The 23,691-nt window shown below is 43.1% G+C and overlaps 1 protein-coding gene across 2 annotated transcripts in view; it reads left to right on the forward strand.

Moving 5' to 3' along the window:
* The first annotated feature begins 4,727 nt into the window (after nucleotides 1-4,727).
* Nucleotides 4,728-23,691, forward strand: part of GRM3 (glutamate metabotropic receptor 3) — a 53,811-nt gene continuing 34,847 nt past the window's right edge. Inside the window, exons 1-2 of one of the 2 annotated variants that reach the window (XM_067564005.1) lie at nucleotides 4,728-5,225; nucleotides 18,355-19,210. In XM_067564005.1, the coding sequence (XP_067420106.1) occupies nucleotides 4,728-5,225; nucleotides 18,355-19,210 (1,354 nt within the window). The remainder of the gene's footprint in view (nucleotides 5,226-18,354; nucleotides 19,211-23,691) is intronic. The other variant, XM_067564006.1, reaches the window with a different exon arrangement.

A 23,691-nucleotide genomic window follows, 5' to 3' on the forward strand; every position in this document is an offset into this window, starting at 1 on the left:
GAGGCAGCACCTAGTTAGTTGCTAGACAATAGACTGGGAGTTGGGAGATCAGGATTCTCTTCCTAGCTCTGACAGTGACTTGCTTTGTGACCTTGGGCAAATCCTTTTTTTTTCTCTGTGCCTGCTTCCCCTCACTTAGTCTTTAGACAGTAATCTCGTTGGGGTAGGGACTGTTTCTAATTACATGTTTGCACAAGGTCTGTCACAATGGGCCCTGACCTTGGTTGGGTTGCTAAATGCTATCACATTATAAGTGTTTGACTAATAGCCACCCCTCTTTGAAATGATATTCAAATGCACTGTCCCAGAAAAAGCATTTTAATGTCAGCCAGCATTGATTTAGCCAGAATGGGGATGTCACTTTTGTAATTCTGCATCACTATTCAGCTCTGGGTTAGGGAGGTGCTATTCCCACTGCAGTGAAGGGAAGAATATGGCCCCACATCCTTTTACATGGAACACTTGTTGGAGTGACTTATGTATATTGCGGAGCGAACACACCCCAAACCAAGCAAGCCTGCCGGATGTGCCCGTCGATGGAGATGTGCAGGAGGGAAATTAAAATCCTAACTCATCTTTGTTAACTGCTTCAAACCAACTTTTCTTCTTCACAGCGTGCACTCTGTTCAGGAATCCCCAGAATGCCACCGTTCATCTAGCCACCTGAATCTACACTGCTACTTAAGGCCTGTTCTTTTACTAATCACATAGCCAACAGGCAAACATTTGCTCCTGTGAGCATCACCCCTGTGACGGTCCTAGAGGGAACAATGTTTGACTAGCTGCCGTCTCCTCTGCTCAGATCGATATGCCTGTCGCACTTGTTCTTGCTGGCTATGCAATGAAACAAAAAGAAGCCAAAGCCACATGGGGCCCCAGGAGCAGTGATGACGCAGAGGTTTGGGAGTGAGGTTGGCCAGTTTGCAGGATGAGAGAAGAGCTGTGCCTGCAAAATACGATTTTTTGGACTGAAAATTGTGTTGCTGGTTAATATTTAAAAACTAAGCTATTGAACAACCGAGAGACAGTGAATATGTTTTCCTGGAAACCAGGAATCTGACCCAATGTCCCTGTCCATTTTACAAAATACGGAGTTTTGCCCTGGTTTTGGACTCCTCTGCAGCTTAGAGACCTGAGATAGTGAGCCACTGGCTTTGTAAGTTGGGCTAGCTAGCCTCTGTGCATCAAGAACCAGCCCCTCACCCCAGGGTGTCATGTGTTGCCAACCTCATAGCTTCCGGAGAGCATCCCCATCCTTCTCTTGACAGAAGTCCCTTGAACCAGGGCCGCTCAACGTGTAGAGCCAGAGAAGTGAGCTGGCTTGATGGAGGAGAGCGAGGAGTGGGCGAACTCCAATCTCTCACCCTTCCACACTCGCTCCACTGAAAATGCCAGCCCTTGCCCCTCCTATGACAGGTGTTCCTTGTTCTCACGTGAAAAATCCGGTAACCCTAAGCAGAGCCAAAGAAATGAATGTGAATGCTGAAAGGCAGGAATAAAGCTCACATGCTTTGTGGGATTGCTCAGTCCAGGTGAAATTCATCCCAAAACAGAAGGCCTGCTCATGTCCCAGTGCACCACTGAAGACAGCATTAATGCACAGAGCCTTGTGTAGGTCATTTGAGGGCTGTAGAATACAGGGTTATCTCTAACTAGACTTTTCTGAAGGGACGTTACTTGCTCACGGCAGCCTTGGAGTGCTGGTCTGACAAACTGCTCTTGATATTGCCCCATGAAACCCTCAAGCAAAAGGAGATGGTAGATGTGGGAAGGAGGGTGGCCTTGTGGTTGTGGGACTGGCAGAGAGCTCAAAAGATCTGGGTTGGATTCTGGGCTGTATCAGGGATGATCTTGGGCAAGTGACTTCTTATTATTGCATATTGCACTAGGCATTGTACAAACACAGGACAAAAAGACAGGTTCTGCAACAAAGAACTGGCAATCTAAGACAAGAGATTACAAATGCATACAGACAGATGGAGGAGTACAAGGAAACAATTTACTGGCTTGATAAGCAGTGGTCTCAGCAGCCTAGTTCAACTCCCATTTAGTTATCTAAATAAGTAGCCAGATTTTCAGAAGTGTTTAGTACTTTGGATACGGAGCCCTTTTGAAAAATTGCCTATAAATGTCATTGTGGAAGTTGCTGAGTGCAGAGTATTTTTGAAAATCTGCCTTTTATGAACATACAAAAATGGGAGCTGATCTTATTTCAAAATGTGGTCCCAATCATGGGTAATGAACAGTTGAAAACCTGGCCCTTAATCTGTCTGTGCCTCAGTTTTCCCACCTGTAAAAATGGGGATAATACTCTTCATGTTTGTTGAGGCCCTCAGATACCATGGTGATAGAGGCCACACAAATGCACAAAACAGATAATGCATAGGCAATCTCAAAGCATGTTATAATCCAGAGGATAGATTACTACCATGGAAGCATTATTAGCTGTATATAGTTTATCTGACAATTTTTGGTATTATTTTGTCCAGTAAATTATTTTCAAACAAATATTTTTCCTTATTTGAGCCACTCTGAACATGGTTGAATAATATCTGGCAAATAATTTGTTGACTAAATTTGGTATTGAATTATTTGTGGATACATTTATTTCATTATTCCTACCAGCTTGCCCCAGAATGGATGTTAACCTGAGAGGTTCTTTTCCTGCATTGGTTAAAAAAACATATGGTTGATTGCCTATGGTAAAGGGTGAAGCTGTTTGTTTGCAACTGACATATCGCTTGAATGGAGAACGCTGCTGAAATGTACTGCGGTTCAGGCTACGTACACATGGTTATAAAGAAACATGTTTAACTGTATAGCTGGCTTGCTACTGATTTATGATATAAAGATGCTGGAGTAAAGATAAATAAAATTCTGTCCTTTGCCAGCATCTGATACAGCAATATAGAAACGCCCCCAGGATAAACAGCTGCATTGAAATAAGCTTGTTCATCCATCTTTCAGTTTTAAATTTTAATTTTCTCATCTTTAAATTTCTTAGCACTCTGTTTTAAATAATGCTAAATGTTTCTCAATTATACATAGCCCTGCAAATCTAATTATAATAAATTTTGCTTTAAGGAAAAGGTAAGTACAGTAATGAAATAATAAAGTGCTCTATTTAAATATTACTATATTTGATTTTTTTTAAGGACTTGGAGTTCAAGGTGGCCACATGAATGTATGCTGTAAAGAGACACTGCCAAGGAGTTAACAGGCAAATATACATAGTCATGAGACTGTTATAGTGTTACATGTTCAGATCTGATGGTTTGATCCTGCTCTCCTTGCAATCAACAATAAAATGCCCATTGACTTCAGTGGCGGTAGAATCAGCCCAAATACATATATGCTTGGAAGTCTGTTCTATCCTTGAACTGAACTATGACTAACATTAAAGTGAACAAGTCCAACCCTAGGCATTTTTCAGCCTTTAGCAAACTTCAGTTTGTGTATCCTCTCTGTTCTCGCTCATCTTCTTTGATTTTACTTTTTCCTTGAGTTACTTGCTTGCAAGGTTTTTAATTTTAAAGAATCATCATCAGATGTTTAAGGCACTGGATCGTGATTCAGGAGATCTGGATTCAGGTTCAGCTCTGCCACAGACTAACTGTGTGTCCTTGGGCACTTCACTTAATCTCCATGAGCCTCAGTCCCCCATCTGTAAAATGGGGTTGATAATACTTCCTTTCTCCCACCCTTTGTCTTGCCCAGCCTGGAAAGGGGAACTGGAGCCACAGGAGTGTCTCCCTCCCTCTCCTCAAGCCAGACAGAGAGCGGTAGGGGTGTACCTCCCCTATCCCATGGAGGGTGGGGCAACTGGAGTTCACCTTGCATTGTGGAAGAAAAATCCCTGTGCTGTGCAGAGCATCAACTAACTACCTAGCACCTTCACAGCTGTTCCTGTTCTCTCATTTGTTGTCCCCCATATTCAGTTGCGTTCCGGGCTCAGTAGCTTCTCCCTTTAAGCTAGGGGAGGAGCTTTTAGCCACAGGTGGGCTTGCACTTGACTGTGCCCTGGTACCCCATTAGGACCTGCAGGCCCAGGTGGCAGCAATGGGAGAATTCTGAAGCTTGGGAGGGACAAGTGAGATCCAATGGGCGGAGATAGCTTTAAGTAGGAAGGGAGGATAAAACCGAGGAAAGGATGACAAGTGCAGTCAGACACAGAGGGAGCTGCAGCCTGGGTGGAGGGAAGCATAAAGGCAATAAGACTCTCAGAGTGGAAGAGGCAGCAGATGAGCGCTAGGACATGAGCGTAGGAGCGAGCTAGATGGGGCGGAATCAGCTTTATGAATTCGTCACCTCCTGTCCTAAGTTGTCGTTTAACAGCACTCAAGCAAGATTACACATTTGGCTCATTTTACCCCCAAGTTGGTTGTGTTTCCGTAGAACCTTGTGCATAGTTGCTGTGTAAAATTTGTTCAGCTTGTGAACCAATTATGGATCCTTGGGGATGAAAGGCTCTGTGCACATGTAAGCCGATCTGATTTCTTAGTGCCCGAGCTTCCCATTTCCCCAAACCATGTCCTTTTAGCACTGCTCTGAATGTTTTATTGATGAAAAGACTGTAACTGATGTCTCCTTTTTCCTTTTCTAATTCCTTTTGCCTCTTTAGGGATTTGATGGAAAGTCTTGTTGGCTTGTTCTTCCCCTGCTTGTGGGACAGCACTTCACACCAGGCAATGGGTCAAGAGGACTAAAGGGCACGTCTACTCCTGCCCATGTTTCTGAAAGCTGCCAAAACAGAACCAATGAAGATGTTCACCAGGCTGCAGGTGCTAGCCCTCGCTTTGTTCTCCAAAGGAGTTTTCCTTTCCCTAAGTGATCATAACTTTGTAAGAAAGGAAATTAAGATAGAAGGAGACTTAGTCTTAGGTGGCTTATTCCCAATTAATGAAAAAGGCACCGGGACGGAAGAATGTGGGCGAATCAATGAAGACCGAGGCATCCAACGCTTGGAGGCCATGTTGTTTGCCATTGATGAAATCAACAGAGACAACTACTTGCTCCCAGGAATTAAGCTTGGAGTTCACATTTTGGACACATGTTCGAGGGATACATACGCTTTAGAACAGTCTCTGGAGTTTGTCAGAGCATCTTTGACTAAAGTGGATGAAGCAGAGTATATGTGCCCCGATGGATCTTACGCCATTCAGGAAAACATTCCATTACTCATTGCAGGTGTCATAGGTGGTTCTTATAGCAGTGTTTCCATACAGGTAAGACATTTCTTAACTTACACCCTCAGGAGAGTACCATTCATCTTGAGCTTCCCTGAAAGAAAGACCTACTAAATATGGTACAGATAATGGGCCAGATTTGTGCCTAGAATTAATGACTTTATACCAAGGATGAATCTAGCCAAATTAATTTTTGGATCTTTTTTAAACATCTGCTTTAACTTAAATTTCCTTTAGCAATGGTAGAACCTGCGTAGAAAAATAAGATAATATATTGTAAGCTTTGGCTTCCCGGAACTTTTTTGAATGTTGTGATTTTCTTTTAAATCAAAATTCACATTGTTGTTTTCACATGGAAATTTAACATGACAATATATATATCTGAGTCAGTGAAAGCCTTTGTCATGCAAACAATTAAGATGATTTTTTAAAAGTAATTCTTTCCCTATGTCAAGGCCGACCAAAGAACAAAATAAAAAATCATGCAACAGCCTAAAACTTGCATTACACCAGAACCAAAGGGAACTTGAACCTCCACCCATTAGAATTTTGCTTTAAGGGCCTGATCTAAAGGCCACGTGAGCCTAAAGAGGTCTTTTCACTGACTTCAATGGGCATTGGAAGAGGCCTTATATCTAGAAGCCACAATTTTAATGTGTTATAAATTTGCTGTCATTCTCTTATTTCTTTGTATTGTTTGTGATAAGAATGCTTTTAAATCTCTGCTGTGAATGAATGGGGAAGGTGTCAGCAAAGGTGCCTATAAGCACTATGAGAAGTCTGAGTACAGGTGATTAGGTCCAGCGAATGGCAACAAAAATGATTAGGGGGCTGGAGCACACGACTTATGAGTAGAGGCTGAGGGAACTAGGCTTGTTTAGTCTGCAGAAGAGAAGAATGAGGGGGGATTTGATAGCAGCCTTTAGCTACCTGAAAGGGGGTTCCAGGGAGGATGGAGCTAGGCTGTTCTCAATGGTGGCAGATGACAGAACTAGCAGCAATGATCTCAAGTTGCAGTGGGGGAGGTCTAGGTTGAATGTTAGGAAAAACTTTTTCACTAGGAGGGTGGTGAAGCATTGGAATGGGTTACCTAGGGAGGTGGTGAAATCTCCATCCTTAGGGGTTTCTAAGGTGCGACTTGACAAAGCCCTGGCTGGGATGGTGTAGTTGGGGTTGGTTCTGCTTTGAGCAGGGGCCTGGGCTAGATGACCTCCTGAGGTACCTTCCAACCCTAATCTTCTATGATTCTATGATTCCTCAAACAGTTCCAGCTAAACCGATGGGACAACTTGCCAATAAGGTTCTACACACACTGTAAGAGCCTAAAGTCTTATATCAGTTTCAAACAGGACAAAATCCTGCTCTGTGTGGCTAGTGGAGAAAGGCGTCATAGGGAGCTTCATCTACCTCTGGCAGAAAAAGGAGAAGATTTTAACTAGTGCTCACTTCAACTCACATCTAGCGGAGGGATTGGCTGTCACCCTAGCCAGTGCACCAAGGCTTCACTGGCTTGGGAGGACGGCCAGTCCCTATGCACACATCATACAAGCATGCATTCACAATGGCCACCAAGTAAGAATACATCCTCCTTCTCTTTATGGTCCAGACTGTGGCCTGTTCCACTTGCCCATGCAGGGGAGCTATGGGGATAGGAGCAGTCCCTGGAAAGTGGCTACTCTCCGCCCACACAAGCCATGGGTTCAGCTTTGACTCTGCTCCACAACGTACCAGACAACCACACCAGGAGATGTATTCTGTGCCAGGGATAGGGGGCTGGTGCAGGGCACGTTCCTGCCCACCAGAGCAGGGGAGAAACCAGGAAGCAGATTGTGACTTTTGAGTCCCAGGTGGCACCTTTGGTGGCTCTGCCCAATACACAGGCCTTGTGACGAAGGCTTAGCCCTAAGGGAACAGGAAGCATAGCACATCCTTATGTGCATCTCCTTCCAGCATTCCTGAGACATCCTGTTGTGTGCTATCTGGATGGCCCCGGGACCTACTGCAGAGCCAGTATTACCCCAGCCCTTTGCCCCCAGCCTCTGGCACCCACCAGGGCGGGATGATGTCCTGTGCTCTAGGAGGCATGTGGGAAATAGTGTGCATTGCAATGCTCATGCTAACGTCTGTATCCACTTCCCTAAGCTTTGGTTATGGATGAGGAAACAGCAGTAAGCTTACTAATGAATGATACTCTGTCACTTCTGTTCCGTCAGAGCCTCCTGATTCCGGGGAGACTCCCCTTGACATCAGTAGGAAGAGTCGAGAGTTCAAGGACTTGTGCAAAAGTCAAGAATTTCAAATATAGGGGCCTCAAGTGAAACACCTGAATTCATATTTAGGCACCTCTCTGAGGGGGCCTGACCACTGGCTGCCGTTGGACTTGTGGGCACTAGGCACCTTTGAAAATGAGGCCACTTTAATTGCTGGATGGGCCTGCGGAGCACTCCCAGGTCCCAGGACTTCAGTTAGAAATGGAGGTGCTGAGACTCGGAAAATCAGGCCCACCACTTTTCTAAAGATGAACTTGGGTGTCCGACCATAAGCGCCCAAGTTTGACCTCAAAGAATTAAGCAGCTGCAAAGCCACACCCACAGCGGCTCCATGAAAGCCACAACGTAACCTGTGCGGAGCCCTACAGACAAGAAAATATTGCTGTCTGGTTTTGTCTTGTGAATTTGCTGTCTGCCCCATCACTTCATGGTGCTCCCACTGTCAAAATACTGCGTCTTTCGTTATCCTTCCACTCAGGAAAGAGAATTCTTTGGTAACTCAACAATGAGCACGTACCACGCAGAGCCAGAGTGCACAATAGGCACTTTTTGCAGATAGAAACTAGAAGAGAATGTGAAATGCTTCGTTTCTTTGTCAGACTTAATTCTTATTAATGAAGACTGGGCTAATTAGTCTTCAGATGCTGTGTTTAAATTAGCAATGAGCCCAATCCAAACACAGCCTGATCCTGGAAAGCCCTTACCCAGGAGGTTAATGTTTCATTACTCATGCAAGCAATCCCATTGCAGTCTATGGAACTGCTTGCTAAAGACCATTTGCACGACTTAAGGTTTGGGATCAGGCCCAGAGTTTCATTCAGATTTGGAGATGGGTGCTCCAAAGTTCAAAAAGGGGAGTTCACATCAGGGTTTGGTTGCTTCCTATCTCTAGTTTAAATGAGACAGACATTCTGGTCTCAGCTAATCTACACAGGATTTTTGACATACTTTTAATGTAGTGATCATCAAAGAGCCTATATTAAGTCCCACTTTAAGTGGGAAAGGTTTTTGGGGAGTCCAATCTTCACCTGTGGGCACTTTAATAGCATGTCCAAATGCCATGGTTAGACACTCAGGTCAGCACTTACAAGAATTTACATGATGTGGTGATTTGTGTGTCCAGATACTGGATTTATATGTCCAGATTCACATCCACTTTTGAAAGCTGGACCAATCTGCTGTTTTTAATATAGGAATGAGATTCATTCACCTACCACCAAGGTTTCTTTTTGAGGCCTATAAAGAGATTGATTTAGGTGGACTATATGCTGTGCATTTTCACATCTTAAAGGAGCAATTTCCACAACGATATAGAGCTCAATCCTGCCAGAAAATACCTTCACACTGCAGATCCCGGACTACAACCATGCAAGTTATTTCTGATTTAAGTCTTTCCTTAGTGGCTGAACAATGTCAGAGCAGCCTCTGTGTGCTGCCTCCGTCTCAGGCCACAGAACTTTTTGCTATGCCCTGTACAACTGCCACATGTAGCAACCAGGCTTTGTGAAATGATTAGAAGTATATCACTGAGCCTGTTAAGAGCGCCCAGTACCTAGGGAAGGGGTCTTCCCCTGCTGAATGAATGACTGTTATGATTCTGGGCAGGAAATTCAGAGACAGACTGTAGTTATAAGGCGGTGTTCTCTCCTTGGCTTACAGAACTCTTCAGCTACGCAAGTCTGCCAGGCTAGGGAGAGTGGGAAAAGGGGATGTATGTCCACACACAAAAAAAAATCTACAGTCATCCAATCAGAGAACATAAACAACACAATGTGACCTGTGTAGCCAATCAAAACAGTATGAATTACAGCTTCTCAGTGTTTACAAAAAACCATTTGCAAAAAAAATCCCATAGGGTTCTTGTCTACTTCACACTCAGCCTACAAGGGTCAGTGACAAAAAAAATTGTTTCATCTACCTCCCCTTTGCTAGGAAACTCGATGGGTTCCTCACAGATCTGAACCCAGAAACCAGTGTTTTTACCGCCTCCGGACTGGGTCATTCTAAAGGTGACAGCAGAGACTGCAGCTCGTGCATACTGTGGCAGCCCACGTCGGCAATGGATATGGCTGCTGTGAGCAGCTGGGGCTGGCAGGAAATGAAGATTATTGTTATCCACTGGAAAGTAGGTAGCATATAATTAGAACAGCTACATAGCTGATAAGTACTACAAAACCGTAATTTAGCCATGATAATGAAATTAACAATTTACAAAAAACCACCATGGACTTTTAATGACCACAGGGGATCTCAGTTCTGTGGATCATCCAACAGTCAGTATCTTCAACCATGTGGTATTGGGGACTGGACCTTTAAGGGCTGAACTTCCCAGACAGAGAGTCTAGCTATGAAGCTATTGTTGTTATGCTCAGCCAATTGGAATCAGACACAGCATAAAGCAGCGAGTGATCCCTGAACACCACAAACAGCACAGTTCCGATGGCACAAAGCTACTGCATTAGTACCTAGATATCATGGTTATGGGAGCATTAAATATGCATGGATCAGTTTCCCAAACTGTGACCTACAGGCAACTGGCTCGACAGTGGGTGCTGGCTCCTCCTCCTCGTTTCTAAATTACATTTTTAGAAAGCTAAAAAAGGATAGGATTTACAAAGGTGCCTAAGGGAGCTCAACACCCAGTTCCCAGTGGATTTGCCTTACTACCTTTGGCTGCTCCGCAAATCACAGCCTAAATGATTTCCTAGCAATGTTTTTCCAGATAAACAGTTGCTGCAGTTGTCACAGGGGAATTATATGATTGTGAATGGGAAGGGAGGTGGTGCATGCAGTCATGAATGGGAGGCAAGGTGACCTGCAGCATCATGAATGAGGAGAGCTAACCAACAATCAGTCTACTAAGATTTGTCCTGCACTTTAAAAGGGCTTGGAAGGATTCCATTTTTATTGGTAAATGTCAATCAATGTCAATTTCACCATACAAACACAGACAGGAAAAAATACTGTCTTCAATAGTAATCAAAATGTACAGATACCCACAGTCAGAAAAATACTGCATGAGAAGTTATTAGCATTTGATTTAAGGCTATTTACTTTGTGTATTGTGACATGCGACACTGACAGTTTGTGTGTTAATGGTTATAAAGCCTTAACTTTTTGAACCTCAGTGGGTACTGTCACTAAATAATTATTATCTGATTCCCCCGATTTCTGACCCTCCCCCATAATTTCCCACAACTGTGAAAATTTAACTAGATAAAAAAAATTTAAAAATGCTTTAAAAACCCTGTAATTTTGCTCACCTGTGAAAATTTAAATCAATAAAAAATAACTTAAAATGCTTAAAATAACCCTTGATATTATCTGTTTGAAATGAGAAAAGAATGAAAATCGAATTCTGCCAAGCCTAGTATGAAGAAGGTAGGGATACCCTGGCATAACTCACACACACTGCAGAGGTGCCTGAGCCACAGACAGAAACTGATGAGCCAGATACATGCCTGAGTAACAGACATGAGTATTTTAGCTCACATGCTTTACAATCCAGAAGTCCCAGGATCAGTCCCTGCTGCCGAGGACCTGCAGAGAGGCATCATACTCCATGTGTGGTGTGAATTATGCCCAGGCAGACTGCTGACTCCCAGAGAAGAGTCTCCCCTGCTGAATTGCTCACACAAACATCTAGATTTTCCTTGAAAGTCTCTTATTGATGTGCTGACAGCTTACAAGAGCTGACACCATCACTGGCTGAGGTTGACTGGCTGCAGGCTGCACATTCAAAGACCCACTGTGCTATCACAGGAACAAAAAAATCTGGTTAGAGACAATTCTGCTCTTCCATTCAATATTTTCTCTCCCCCCTCTCTTTTTTTTTTTTGTTTTATTTTATTAATTACTAGGGATATTTGTATACAGATAAGTTATCTGGGCCTGATTCATCTCTCAGTTACAGCTGTAGCTCCATTGAGGGCAGCGGTGTAAAAACAAGATAAATGAGATTAAAAAATCAGGCTATTTGTTCTGAAGGGAGGCTTGGTTCCTGGGGTCATTTCCTAGGTGAAGTCATAATGCTGTTAAGACATTGCCTATCCAGAGGGTTATAATGGCCACTAGTGAATATTTAGCTAGATTTTTACAGCTTAATTTCTAAGACTTCTGGCGGAAGAAAACGCTTTTTAAAAAAAAAGCATTTTTCTTTGTTTCTGGGGTTGTTTGTTCTTAATTATTCCCTTTTGGCAGATAGCATACACTAATGGAAAACAATAAACAACTTAAATAATGTTATAGAGATTTAGCTACAGCTGATTGCTCCTTCATTCCTATGAATAGTCCATATGTTGTAGATAAGGATGGGGCACTGGGACTCCTAAGTAACTTTACAGCTTCTGGCTCTGAGTGTTTGATACTGACGTTATAGTTTAATGGTTCAATTGGAACAGCAACACTAGTGCATTGCAGTTACGCTCTCAGGACTATATCCACGAGAGGGGTAACCAGATGTCCTGATTTTTAGGGACAGTTCCAATATTCAGGGCTTTGTCTTATATAGGTGCCTGTTACCCCCCATCTCCTGTCCCAATTTTTCACACTTGCTTTCTGGTCACCCTATCCTTGAACCCAGGTGAACTGTGCTCAGCACAGGACCCAAAGGGTGAGAAAAAACACCTTTCTATCTTAGGTACTTGTATCGCCCCATTACTGTGAATCTGAGTGTCTCACAGTCTTAGTTACCTGTGAAGTACTATTATCCCTATGTTACTGACAGGGAACGGAAGCATAGCCTCAGAGTGCACTGCAGATGTGCCTGCACTGGAGCTGGAAGATGTCATTTCCAGCCTGCGTAGACATACTCGCATTAACACTGATAAACCAAATACACTAAAAGTAGAATTGTAGCTACAGCAGCCTTGTAAACGATCTCATCTGAAATCCTGGTTTCATATGCAGATGGCTAACTTCTCTCAGTACTTGTGCCCCTGGGGCTACACTTCTATCTTTAGCATACTAGCTTGATCAGAGCTGGCCCAGGTATGTCTACACACGTGGAAATTACACCTTCCCGCTGTAACCTAGGCATATCCTAAGCATCATGAAGAAGATCACAAAGAAAGTTTGTGGGGGGGAGTAGGGAATTGAGCCCCGGTCTCAGGTCAGTGCCCCAACTGCTGAGCCAATCTTCCTTTTATCCCTTTACTGTTCCCCCATTTGTACAGCTGGTTTGGCCCTTGGTGACCTTAGAACAGCGTGAAAGTTATTAGCTGAAGTTTGTTTGATGGCCTGTGTGAGAGGGAGTTGGTGCCCTCAGTCCAGATCACAAGCAGTACACAAGAAAGAGTAGCTCAGAACTACAGCCTATTAACAGAGCCTATTAACACCAGCGTTGCACTCATTGTGAGTCTTGCACAAAGCAGGGTCACTGAGTCCCTCACTTTCACGAGCACTACCTTTACTCACAAGTGTTTTGAAGGAAAAGCAGCCTTTGTATAGGGAACAACTGCTTCAGCTCTCCCAGGCACGCAGGTTCTTTGCAAATCAATTTTTCCCTACTACCTAAAATGACCCACTGCATACATTTAAAAAAACAGTTGTTTTTTTTTGATGAAGAAAAATAGCATGAAAAGGCCAAACAAGAAAAGTAATTGAAGGCGTTGTCGTTGCATACTGGGATAAACATGTACATGCTGGCCACAGTCTGACCTACATTTTCCCCTGAAAACAAAACAGGAGTTTAAAAGCACTTAGAAGGTATGTTGGCAGCTGTGCATGTTTCTTTAACTAAGGAAGGTGGTTATAGTGGGACCCAGGTGTTCGAAAACCTGGCTCTGCCATTGATTGACTGTGAGATCTGGGACCCCTTACTTACCTTCCCTGTGTAAAATGTAATTGTTTGTATTTACCCTGTCTCCACAGGGGTTCTGTGAGGCTAAATTCATTAAGCTTTGTAAAGTGCCATGAGATTCTCAGTGGAAAATGCTTTAGAAGAACAAAGTGATATCTAACAAGGTGTCTCTTATGTTAATTGAATGTAACATGACACTTGATAAAGCAATTGTATATAACACTATTGTAGTATCTTTCATACCAAAGTATCCCAAAATGCTTTCCACCTGTATACAGTTGGAAGTGAGCAATGCACAGCATGTTGGTGACAAGGAAGAGGGAAATTTTTGGCCAAAGACATTGGCGCAAACCCCATCTCCAGCACAAAGTGCCATGGGGTATTGGCTGGATGGCCATACAGGACAGACAAAATGTTATATGTTCAGATTTCATTGCTACTCAGGAAATCTTCTAGCTAAAGTGTATAAGGAAGAGTTGAACCTGTGGTTTCGGAAGAGCTTAGGTGTTGCAAACCTGAAACCTAAACCTTCCAGCTTCTAGACTAAGGAATGACGAGGAAATAGGTGGGTAAAAAAAATTATACGTTCAATGTCAGTACCTAAGTCACTGCTCTTGGAGGTACCATTTTTTTAAATGATTATTTTTCTTGTTTTTAACTTGCTTGAGAATGACAGACATGGAGCCTCTGCTGGTACCTTCACTGCACCTGTGGTGTGTAATAGGCACTGTTACAGAGTTAAAGAGTGGAAATGATGGCTTTAAAACAAGCAATTTTTGCCCAGCATGTGCAGTCCAATGCAAGGCGTTTATGGAAATGGCTCAAAGACTCAGAAAGGACCTGGGGTCTCGGTGGTCATTAGACTGACGGGTGACAGACTTGCATTTGCACACAACCAGCGGGGCATGCAGAAAGGGCACACAGCTAGGCCAGCTTTTTCAAACCAAACGTTAGATTCCTAAATCCATATTGTGACATTATTTGGGGGTTACCGGAGGTGTCCGAGGTGAATTACTACCCCCTGCATACAGCGGGAGGGAGTCATGTCTGTGCCCTACGAAGGGAAACTCTCCCCAGCCACTGGCTACTGGCAACACAGGTGCTCTGCTCTCGGCTCCATGAGCCCCATTCTTTTCCTTGTAAGCTAGCAATTTACACACCCCACTCTGTAACACTCAAGTGCCCAATCTCCTATCTTCTGGACACTTGCAGTGCACACCAATCCTCCGCCTCCAAGGAACCAGTGCCCCCCAAGTTGCTGGTTTCGCCCCTGCTCAACGCTCTCTGAAGCACAGGTTTGTTGTAAAACCAAACTGGAGTTTATTTAACAGAGCGTGAGATAAAAGTTTCAAATAAAAGGCAAGTAAAAGGTTTTGGAAACAACATTACAGGTAAAAGAGAAACACAAAATGCAATATATGGCTTGCACTTATTAACAAGCTATTTTCCCTTCTAACAAGGTATTTCTCACCCAATGATTAGTTTTTCCCGTGCTTGTCTGGCCCATAAAGCTGGGCTCCACTGTTCATGAGATGCAGTGCACGCACATATATGCAAACACACCCTGACACAGAGCCTCCTCTTGTAATGGATAACCACTTGGGCTAATCTTCTGCTCTGATACAATCCTAGACTATTGTCTCTTAGGCCAGTCCCATCCCCCCCACCACCACTTTTGAAGACTCTCTTGGGCTTCCTTTGTCTTTGTAAATCTCCACTCTCTATCTACTCCAGACCGTTAGCACAGGCTGTCTCCATGGGTCTTCGTTTGAACGTTCATTGGATCTGCTCTAGTGAATCCCCCACCTCAGGTTTCACTCCGAATAGATTTGGAACACCGTATCCTACATAACTCTAAAGTTGTTTCCCATATGAACGTCTTGCAATAACCATAACAATTAACTAGACCGTAGCTTTCAGCAGAGACCCCATGCGAGCCCCTTCGGTGTAATATCAATAAAATGGTTGGATACAGATATAATATCCCTGCTGGCACATACCTGGACACGTCTGTGTCACACATATGCAGGCCTCAATCCTGCAAGGATTTATGCACATGTTTAACTTTACACACTGCAATATGTCCCATTGATAGCACTGTTGTTGAAGTCATTGGGACTACTCATAGTGTGCAAATTTAAGCACATGCAGAAGTTTTTGCAGGATAGTGGTCTAAGGCAACTACAATATTTGGCCTGATTTTCAAAAGTACTGACCATCTGCAACTCCCATTGACTTCATCAACTGAAATTTCAGGTGACTTCTATTTAAGTGCCTATGTATGGATTTTAGAACCTAACTAACGCACCCTGGGTTGAAAATTTTGTCCATAGTTTCTTGAGTCCCTGCAGCTAAAGTTGATTCTAAAAACAAGAAAGATCTAGTATCTATTAAATTGTTGCCTGGAATTATGCCAGATCGGATGATTAAGATTCACCTAGATCTCAGCTGCTATCCAGTGCTTGTTACAACAACGCTGGCTGTTGTTTTCTTAGACTGCCTCTAGCCGACTGTGTGCTTTTAGGATCAGATTCTCAAAGGTGCTCAGTGCCCACGATTGAGGTCAGGTTTTCTAAAGAGCTCAGCTCCCGGTTAGGTGTCCTCCAAGGATATGGCTGGGTGCATGGAACTCTTTTGAAAATCTGACCACTTCAATCAGATGCCTACAGGGAGCTGAGTTCTTTTGAAAATCTAGTCTTTAAAAGCCAATCATGACATTATAACATTTCAAAGAAACAAATTTAGACTTTGCAGCGATTCTTGGAAAATTTACTGGACTGAATTAATCTCTGGTATAACTTCATTGAACTCAGTAGAGTGTTTAATCACTGTTCTAACCAGGGATGTGTTTGGTTCACTACCTTTTATGAATAACCAGAAAAATAGGGGGAAAGTGCATCTTTCTCTATTCTTCTGCTCATGAAAAGCACCACACGGACCGCACTGGAGAGTGAAGTCCCCTCTTTTAACCACAGCACTGCATTCATATTGGTCCCAGCAATGTACCTGTACCCTGATGTGCAGGGAAGGGATCACTTTAAAGGTGAAAGACCAGTTTCATCTCGGAACCTATTCAGTCAGTGGCTTCTCTGCTGTTACTTCTGATGTGCATATCTTTCTACTGAACTCAGGGTTTGTCTACATACAGGTTTTTAAAATGGGTTTTTAAACCAGTTTGGATACACTAGTGCAAAAGCCTGTGTGGATGCTCTTATTTCGGTTTAAATCAGGATTATTTCACGTTAGCTAAACCAAAATAAGACACACTTAGGGCTTAAATACATGGGGAAATTGAGCACACAGGCTGTTGTGGAATGAGCTATTCTGGAATAGCTATTCTAGTCAATTTCCCCATCCAGATAAGCCCTTATTTTGGTTTAAACTAAACCATAATAAACCATTGTAAAGAACAGAGGATTACACCAGATTATCTAGACCCCTTTTACTAAACCAGGGCAAATTTGTTTGTACTTCATCCCTGACACCAAAATCTATTTCACATTAACCATTCACAATCCAGCAGACACACTTTGGGAAAGCATCAGCAGTGGATAGAACTAAAGTACCAATACAGGCAAAAAGATCTGAGCCCTATTACTGAACCGTTGTATCACCATATCATAACTCACTTCTATCCATTTTAGATATTTACATGGCCCATATCACTGTAGTATCTGAACATCTCACAATTATCAGTGTACTTTTTTTGTAACACCTCTGTGAGGTAGGATCATTTCTGTTATTCCTATTTTACAGATGGGAAATTGAGGCACAGACAAATTAAATGATTCACCCAACATCTGTGGTAGCACATGAATTGAACCTCAGTCTATAAAGTTCCAGACTACAACCTTAACCGTAATGCTACCATCCTCCTTGTTACCAACAGCTTTCCACTAAATTTCTCTTCACTTGAAATCTCTCTGGTGTGAGTGGTGGTCAGAAGACAATTTGGGATCAAAATCTAAAGTGAATTGGTTACGTCTTTATTTGATTTAGATTTAATAGGTATGATTTGCTTTAAGAAAATTCTTCTATCATTTTTTCTCAGCCCATATGCCAAGACTGGCTTCCCTAGAAACTTTAAATTTGGCTTATACAAGATTACTATCATGCAGCAGAAACAGATCTACCCCATCTCGGTCACATGAGAGTCAACCACACATCCACTGCAACTAACAGCAAAACATGACAGCAAGGAATACCACATCTTGCCTCTTCTTCTTCTTCCAGATACAGCCAAGAGCAACACTATCTCATAGCCACTAGTATGAGCCGGCTAGATTGATAGAAACACATTTACTTGTAATAACTGCCCACTAGCAAGGGAAATGGTAGTGAGTGAAAAAACTCTCTATATTGCACAACATAACTCATCCAGCAAGTGAAATTATCATGATTTATTATTTATATAGCACTGTCAGAGAACATGGCACTATAAAGTAGGAGAGCCCAGCCAAACAAATAACCGGTTACTGTCCCAAGGGCAGCATGGGTTGGAACAGCACAGAACAAAGAGCACAATCTAGTAAAGAAAGGGAGTGGGGGAGAGAGGGTGTCACTGCAGCTCAAACAGTCAGACATGGTGTGTCCAAACAAGTGGGAGGAGGGGGCTTTTTATACATTCATTCGGCAGCTGCTCCGAGCATACTGGGACATTCAAAGGCCTAATGAAAGGCCGAATCACACTGTACAGGGGCAGGAAACTCAAATCCCACCAGTATCAACGCCAAGTTTGGATAGTAGATCTGCTCCAACCAAACAGTGGTGCCTGACAACACTGGGCCAAATTCTCCGCTGGTGTATATGGGCACAGCTCCACTGATGCCGATGGAGCTGGGCCCATTTGTGGCAGCAGGGAATAGGGCCCATTTTGCCTCCAGAAGGGCTTGGGGCGAGTGAATGGGGCAGCAGGACTTCTGCTAGATCAGGCTCCCGCAGTGCGTTGCTGCCACCATGGACAGGTACAGGAGTGGATCCGAAGCCTCTGCCCACCACCTCACAGCAGAACAGCCATTGTTTGGTGCGTCACACATATGTTAGGTTCAAATTTGTAATTACCACCCATTAAAAAGCGTCTTTTCCCTCTTCCCTCCAGGTTGCAAATTTGCTGAGGCTGTTCCAGATCCCCCAGATAAGCTATGCTTCCACCAGTGCCAAACTGAGTGACAAATCCCGCTATGATTATTTCGCAAGGACGGTCCCACCCGACTTCTATCAAGCGAAAGCAATGGCCGAGATACTCCGGTCCTTCAACTGGACCTACGTGTCAACGGTTGCCTCCGAAGGAGACTATGGAGAGACAGGGATCGAAGCCTTTGAACAGGAGGCCCGCCTCCGGAACATCTGCATAGCCACCTCAGAGAAGGTCGGCAGGTCCAACATCAGGAAGTCCTATGACAGCGTGATCAGAGAGCTGCTCCAGAAACCCAACGCAAGAGTGGTCGTGCTCTTCATGAGAAGCGATGACTCCCGAGAGCTCATCGCTGCAGCCAACCGATTCAATGTCTCCTTTACGTGGGTCGCCAGTGACGGGTGGGGGGCCCAGGAGAGTATCGTCAAGGGCAACGAGCATATAGCTTATGGAGCAATAACCCTGGAACTTGCCTCCCACCCAGTTAAAGAGTTTGACAGATACTTCCAACGCCTCAATCCTTACAATAATAATCGCAATCCCTGGTTCAGGGACTTTTGGGAGCAAAAATTCCAGTGCAGTCTCCAGAACAGAAAGCTGCACAGAAAAGCTTGTGACAAACTCTTAACTATCAACAGTTCCAATTATGAGCAGGAATCCAAGATCATGTTTGTGGTGAATGCTGTGTATGCGATGGCCCATGCCTTGCACAAAATGCAACGGACACTGTGCCCAAACACCACCAAACTGTGTGATGCTATGAAGCTTTTGGATGGCAAGAAGCTGTATAAAGATTACCTACTGAAAGTTAACTTCACAGGTAAAAGCTGGATAACTCCTGTTTGTGGCATGCAGTGTGTGAGGTTTGCTGATGTTATTGGAAAAGTTAAATACCTTTATTATCCTTATATAATTGATCATTTATGTGATCGGGATCAACTCCCCTTTGTGGTAGGTGCTACAGTAAAGAGACGCTCTTGACGTGAGGCCCCAATTCAGCAAGCTACTTGCCTACAGGCATAAAACTGAGTGTGTGAGGAGTCCCATTGACTATGCACATTGTTAAGGACCTCACTGAACCCGGGTGCTACAGTTCTTACCATTTAAATTGATTACAAAATGCAAAAAGCTGGGTGAAACTAATATATGGGGGTGACAGAAGGTGGATGATATGATAATGGTATGCGCGTGTTTTTACGGGGACTAGCTGTGCTCAGAGTGTAGCTCACTACCTGTCTCACCATTGTCACTGGTACTGTTTAGTCTTTTATTAACATACCACCAGAACAAGACAAAGTAGTTCCACAAGGCAAACAAATGCAAAATACAGTAGTATAATTCCTTGCTTTTATATGTCTATGCCCCTGCCAAGGCACATATATCACACTTGAATTATTCAAGGGAGTTGCTTGGATGACCTGTTTGATGCAAAGGGAACACCCTGCTGTAGTTTGCGTGAGAACTAACCCTAAAAGTAACCAAGTGGTACTGTATGTGTAATACAACACACTTGGCCCCAGGAATCAGGCAGCGTGGGTGGGATCTTCATGAAAATGGGCTCCACCTGGAAACTTGAGATCGGGATTTGAACCTTCTCAAGATTTGGGGCTATTCTAGGTTTTTGGCTCACGCTCATCTCTAGACGTTATGGACCAGATTTTCAAAAGTGCTCAACATCACAGCTGGAACCAGTTTTTCAAAAGAGTTCAGCAGAAGCTAGCATTTCTCCTTGCGAATGATAAGTGGTCTCAATGGGAGTAGCTGGATGCTGAGCGCTTTTAAAAATTGATCTAAAAGTATCATACAATGGATTGGGCCCTCCGATCCAGATAACATCACTAGACAGTTGCATGTGTTATTTCGTCCCCTCCTGAACACAATAAGGAATAACAATAAGGTTACGCACATACATTATCTACGTGCCTATGTGCAAGGTATGTATGCACCGAATCCCAATGCCTTGGGATTACATTTTATTTATTTATTATTTTATGTGTAGCAGGAAACAGCACAGTGGTTCTCTCTTTTTAGGCTTTAAACCTAATGGAAAGAGGAAAATACAAATCTGCACCCGGTTAACATGTGTAGAATGTTTTCTATTTATTTTGTTAATTAAATCAGATTGTGAATCCCTTACTCCCAATGGTGTGCATTTACTCATCTAAATGGTTCTACTATGTAGTCAGACTACTCATACGAGTAGCAGCTCACCAATGTGAGTGCAGAATTCACATTTTGACCCTTAAATTATTTGCAAGCATTTATATTAAACTCTGGTTACTTTTATTAAATTAAATTCATATACTACTAATAGAGTCTAACATCACAAAGTAATAAACTGCTACCACGCAAATTCAAGATCACAAAGTAAAGTGAGGTGGGAAACAGTTTTCCCATCCTGCAAACATTTTTGAGAGTTTGAAAAATTTTCAACATCCCAAATTGAGACAAAAAGTCAAAATCTTAGACATTTTCACTAACTGAAAATCCACACCAAAAAAAATTGGTTAAGGTCAATGAAAACTTTTTTATTTTGATTTTTATACTATAAATTAACTTAAAATTTTAAACAAAACAGAAAGACTAAATTTTTCATTTTGAAAATGTAAAAATGGGATGTTTTGACAGTTTTGAACCTTTTAATTTTTTTTCACAAATTGTTCACCACAGAAAATTCATTGAAATCAACCTTTTCCCATTAAGTTTCACTTAAAATGAATTGGCATTTTCAGATGAAAAAACATTTTGTCAAAATATTCCCAGCCAGCTCTGTTGCAGAGGTCTTTCACTGGTATTATCATAAACATTAAGCTACACCTGCTGTAGGATCTGATTAACTCTTTTTATTTTGGAGTCAGGTCTCAGTTATAAACTGGGGTGAGTGAAATCCTAGCCCACTGAAGTCAATGGGAGTTTTGTCGTTGATTTCAATAGGGACAGGATTTCACCCATGATCTTTACTGGTTGCTGTTAGGCTCTGGGCTGACATTAATACCATCTTTACCAGATACTAGAAAGCTTTCAAGACACCATTACATGGCCCTTCTGACTACCCACTTGTAAATGTCACTAGCACTGCTGCCCTTTAGACCTGTCAGAGGCTTGTTTCTTCATATTGTCCCAGGCTATGTAAATTCTACCTGAGTTCCATGTACAGACCTCATATTGTACTCTGGAAATTTCAAATGCAGATGAATTGCAGCAGCTTTTGGGATTACATTGGGATTGCACTGTTTGTTACATTGTTTGCAACACAAAATAGCTTCCAAAGGACACATCCAAAAATGCATCCCAGTGGGAATGGAGGATAGTGTGGAGCTTATTTTATTACACAGCACTTAAATCAGTGTCAAGTCGGATTCCAAATGCTGACGTTTCCCTAGCATTGTTAATAGTTCATGAATAAGGCCCTACTTAACTTACAGATTCCTCAGTAATAGGCTTCCACCACAATTTTGACTGCGGAAGCCCCACAATGCACAGGGCTGACAGTGAAACGCTGGCTGCCGTGGGGCTGAAAACGGGAGCCCCCGCTCTCAGCCCCAGGCCCCCCGCTCTCAGCCCCAGCCAGCCGATAGTGGCAGCCCCATGCTCCCATTGTCAGCCCAGCTCCCCTGCTCTCAGCCCTGGGTGGCCAACAGCAGAAAATCACAGAAAAGTAATAATGGACTGTATTAAGGTCATTATTACTTTTCCACAATTTTCCATGGCTTTTCCACAACTCAGCTCCAGTTTTTTGACAATCATCCCTCAATTCAAAGAGGGCCTTATTCATGAATCTCTAAAGGAATCAGGAAAGAAATGTAACAAGGATGACAATCATATTCACACATACACACACAAATAGTTATGGACTATTTTAGTGTTATTTGGGAGAACACTACCTCACCATCTGTGCTCAAAGCCTGCAACACAGATGGATAAGCCTTGCAGGCATAGAAGTAGACAGCCGGTGTTCATGGTTTGCCACCCTGTAAAGACCCAAATATTGATTCTTATTATACATTTCCAGCTTTTGCAAATTTGTAAGTTGAATCTTCATATACACCAACTAACAGCACTGTGACTCTATGTAACTTATACCACTGCTGTATGCAGATGCAATTCACACACCATGAGAGCATAACAATAAAGGCAGCTAACAGGAAGATGTAAGATAAAACACAGGACAGGGGAATTAGTGCATGGTATAATGGTTAGAGCAGAGGACTGGGTATCAGGATTCCTACATTCTAGTCCTAACTCGGTCACTGATTTGTATATCATTGCACCTCTCTGAAGCTCTGTAAAATTAACATAGCACCCATATAAACTCATCTATTGATAATAATACCACTAAGGCCTTGTCTACACTCAAAAACTAAGTCGACAAAACATACGTTGACTTACAGCCACCACAGTAATTACTGATGTGGCTGACGTCCATGCTACCCTCCTTGGGTCGGTGGAGTGTGTCCTCACCAGGAGTACTTCCACCGACCTAAGAGGGACAGTGTCAGCTGAGAGTCTGGACTCTCAGTTCCCTGCTGGAGCCCCTCAGACTGGCTCCCGGGGTGCTGCCCCCCAACCCCCGTCCTTATAAAGCAAAGTCTTTCCAGCACTTTACAGCCAGGTTTGGCTGTGATCTTCCATTCATGAGATGAGTCACTTTGTCAGTTTGCCTCCTCAGTGAACGATCCAGGGTGTCTGCATGCCAGCTATATCAGAACAATCTATTGCCCTTAGTCATAGCCACCATAAACCCCTGCTGGTTGCTTTCCCCTGTATACTTGTTTCTTGTAGATTTTGCAAACTTTTAATCAGCATCTGGTTCAGTATTCAAATAGGTCCATTGAGAGGCACCCAGTACACAATGACCAGACAGACAAATATACCCTGTGTGAAAAGAACCTATCTGAGACATATTACCTCCTGGTTACCAGCCTTAAGAACATAATTTTCAGTATAGATGCATAACTCCTTAGTTATTATCTGGACCTGCATCACGCAATGATTATGCTGATCAGTGGGCTACTCGGTAGAGATCCCACATGCCACCTTTAGTGAATTATTATTCATGAGTCTGACCGAGAGGATCCCTCATAAAATCCAGTGTGTCTCCTCTCCCCATTAGCACCAAGATGTCCCTGGGTCACAGTCCCCTGTAGCACAATCAGTTGCATCATGAGAGGTTGGTGTTGGAGGCTCTGGCTACAGTGCTTGCTGTTGCATAAAGCTCTGAGTGGCCATGGTGTACAATCAAGTGACAGCCACAGAGTCATATGTGCCATTTGTATTATACGCTACAGCCCTGAGACTGGA

This window comes from Emydura macquarii, unplaced genomic scaffold, assembly GCF_026122565.2.
Source record: "Emydura macquarii macquarii isolate MOO-44397 ecotype Brisbane River unplaced genomic scaffold, CSIRO-AGI_Emac_v2 contig_2636, whole genome shotgun sequence".
Lineage (NCBI taxonomy): Eukaryota > Metazoa > Chordata > Testudines > Chelidae > Emydura > Emydura macquarii.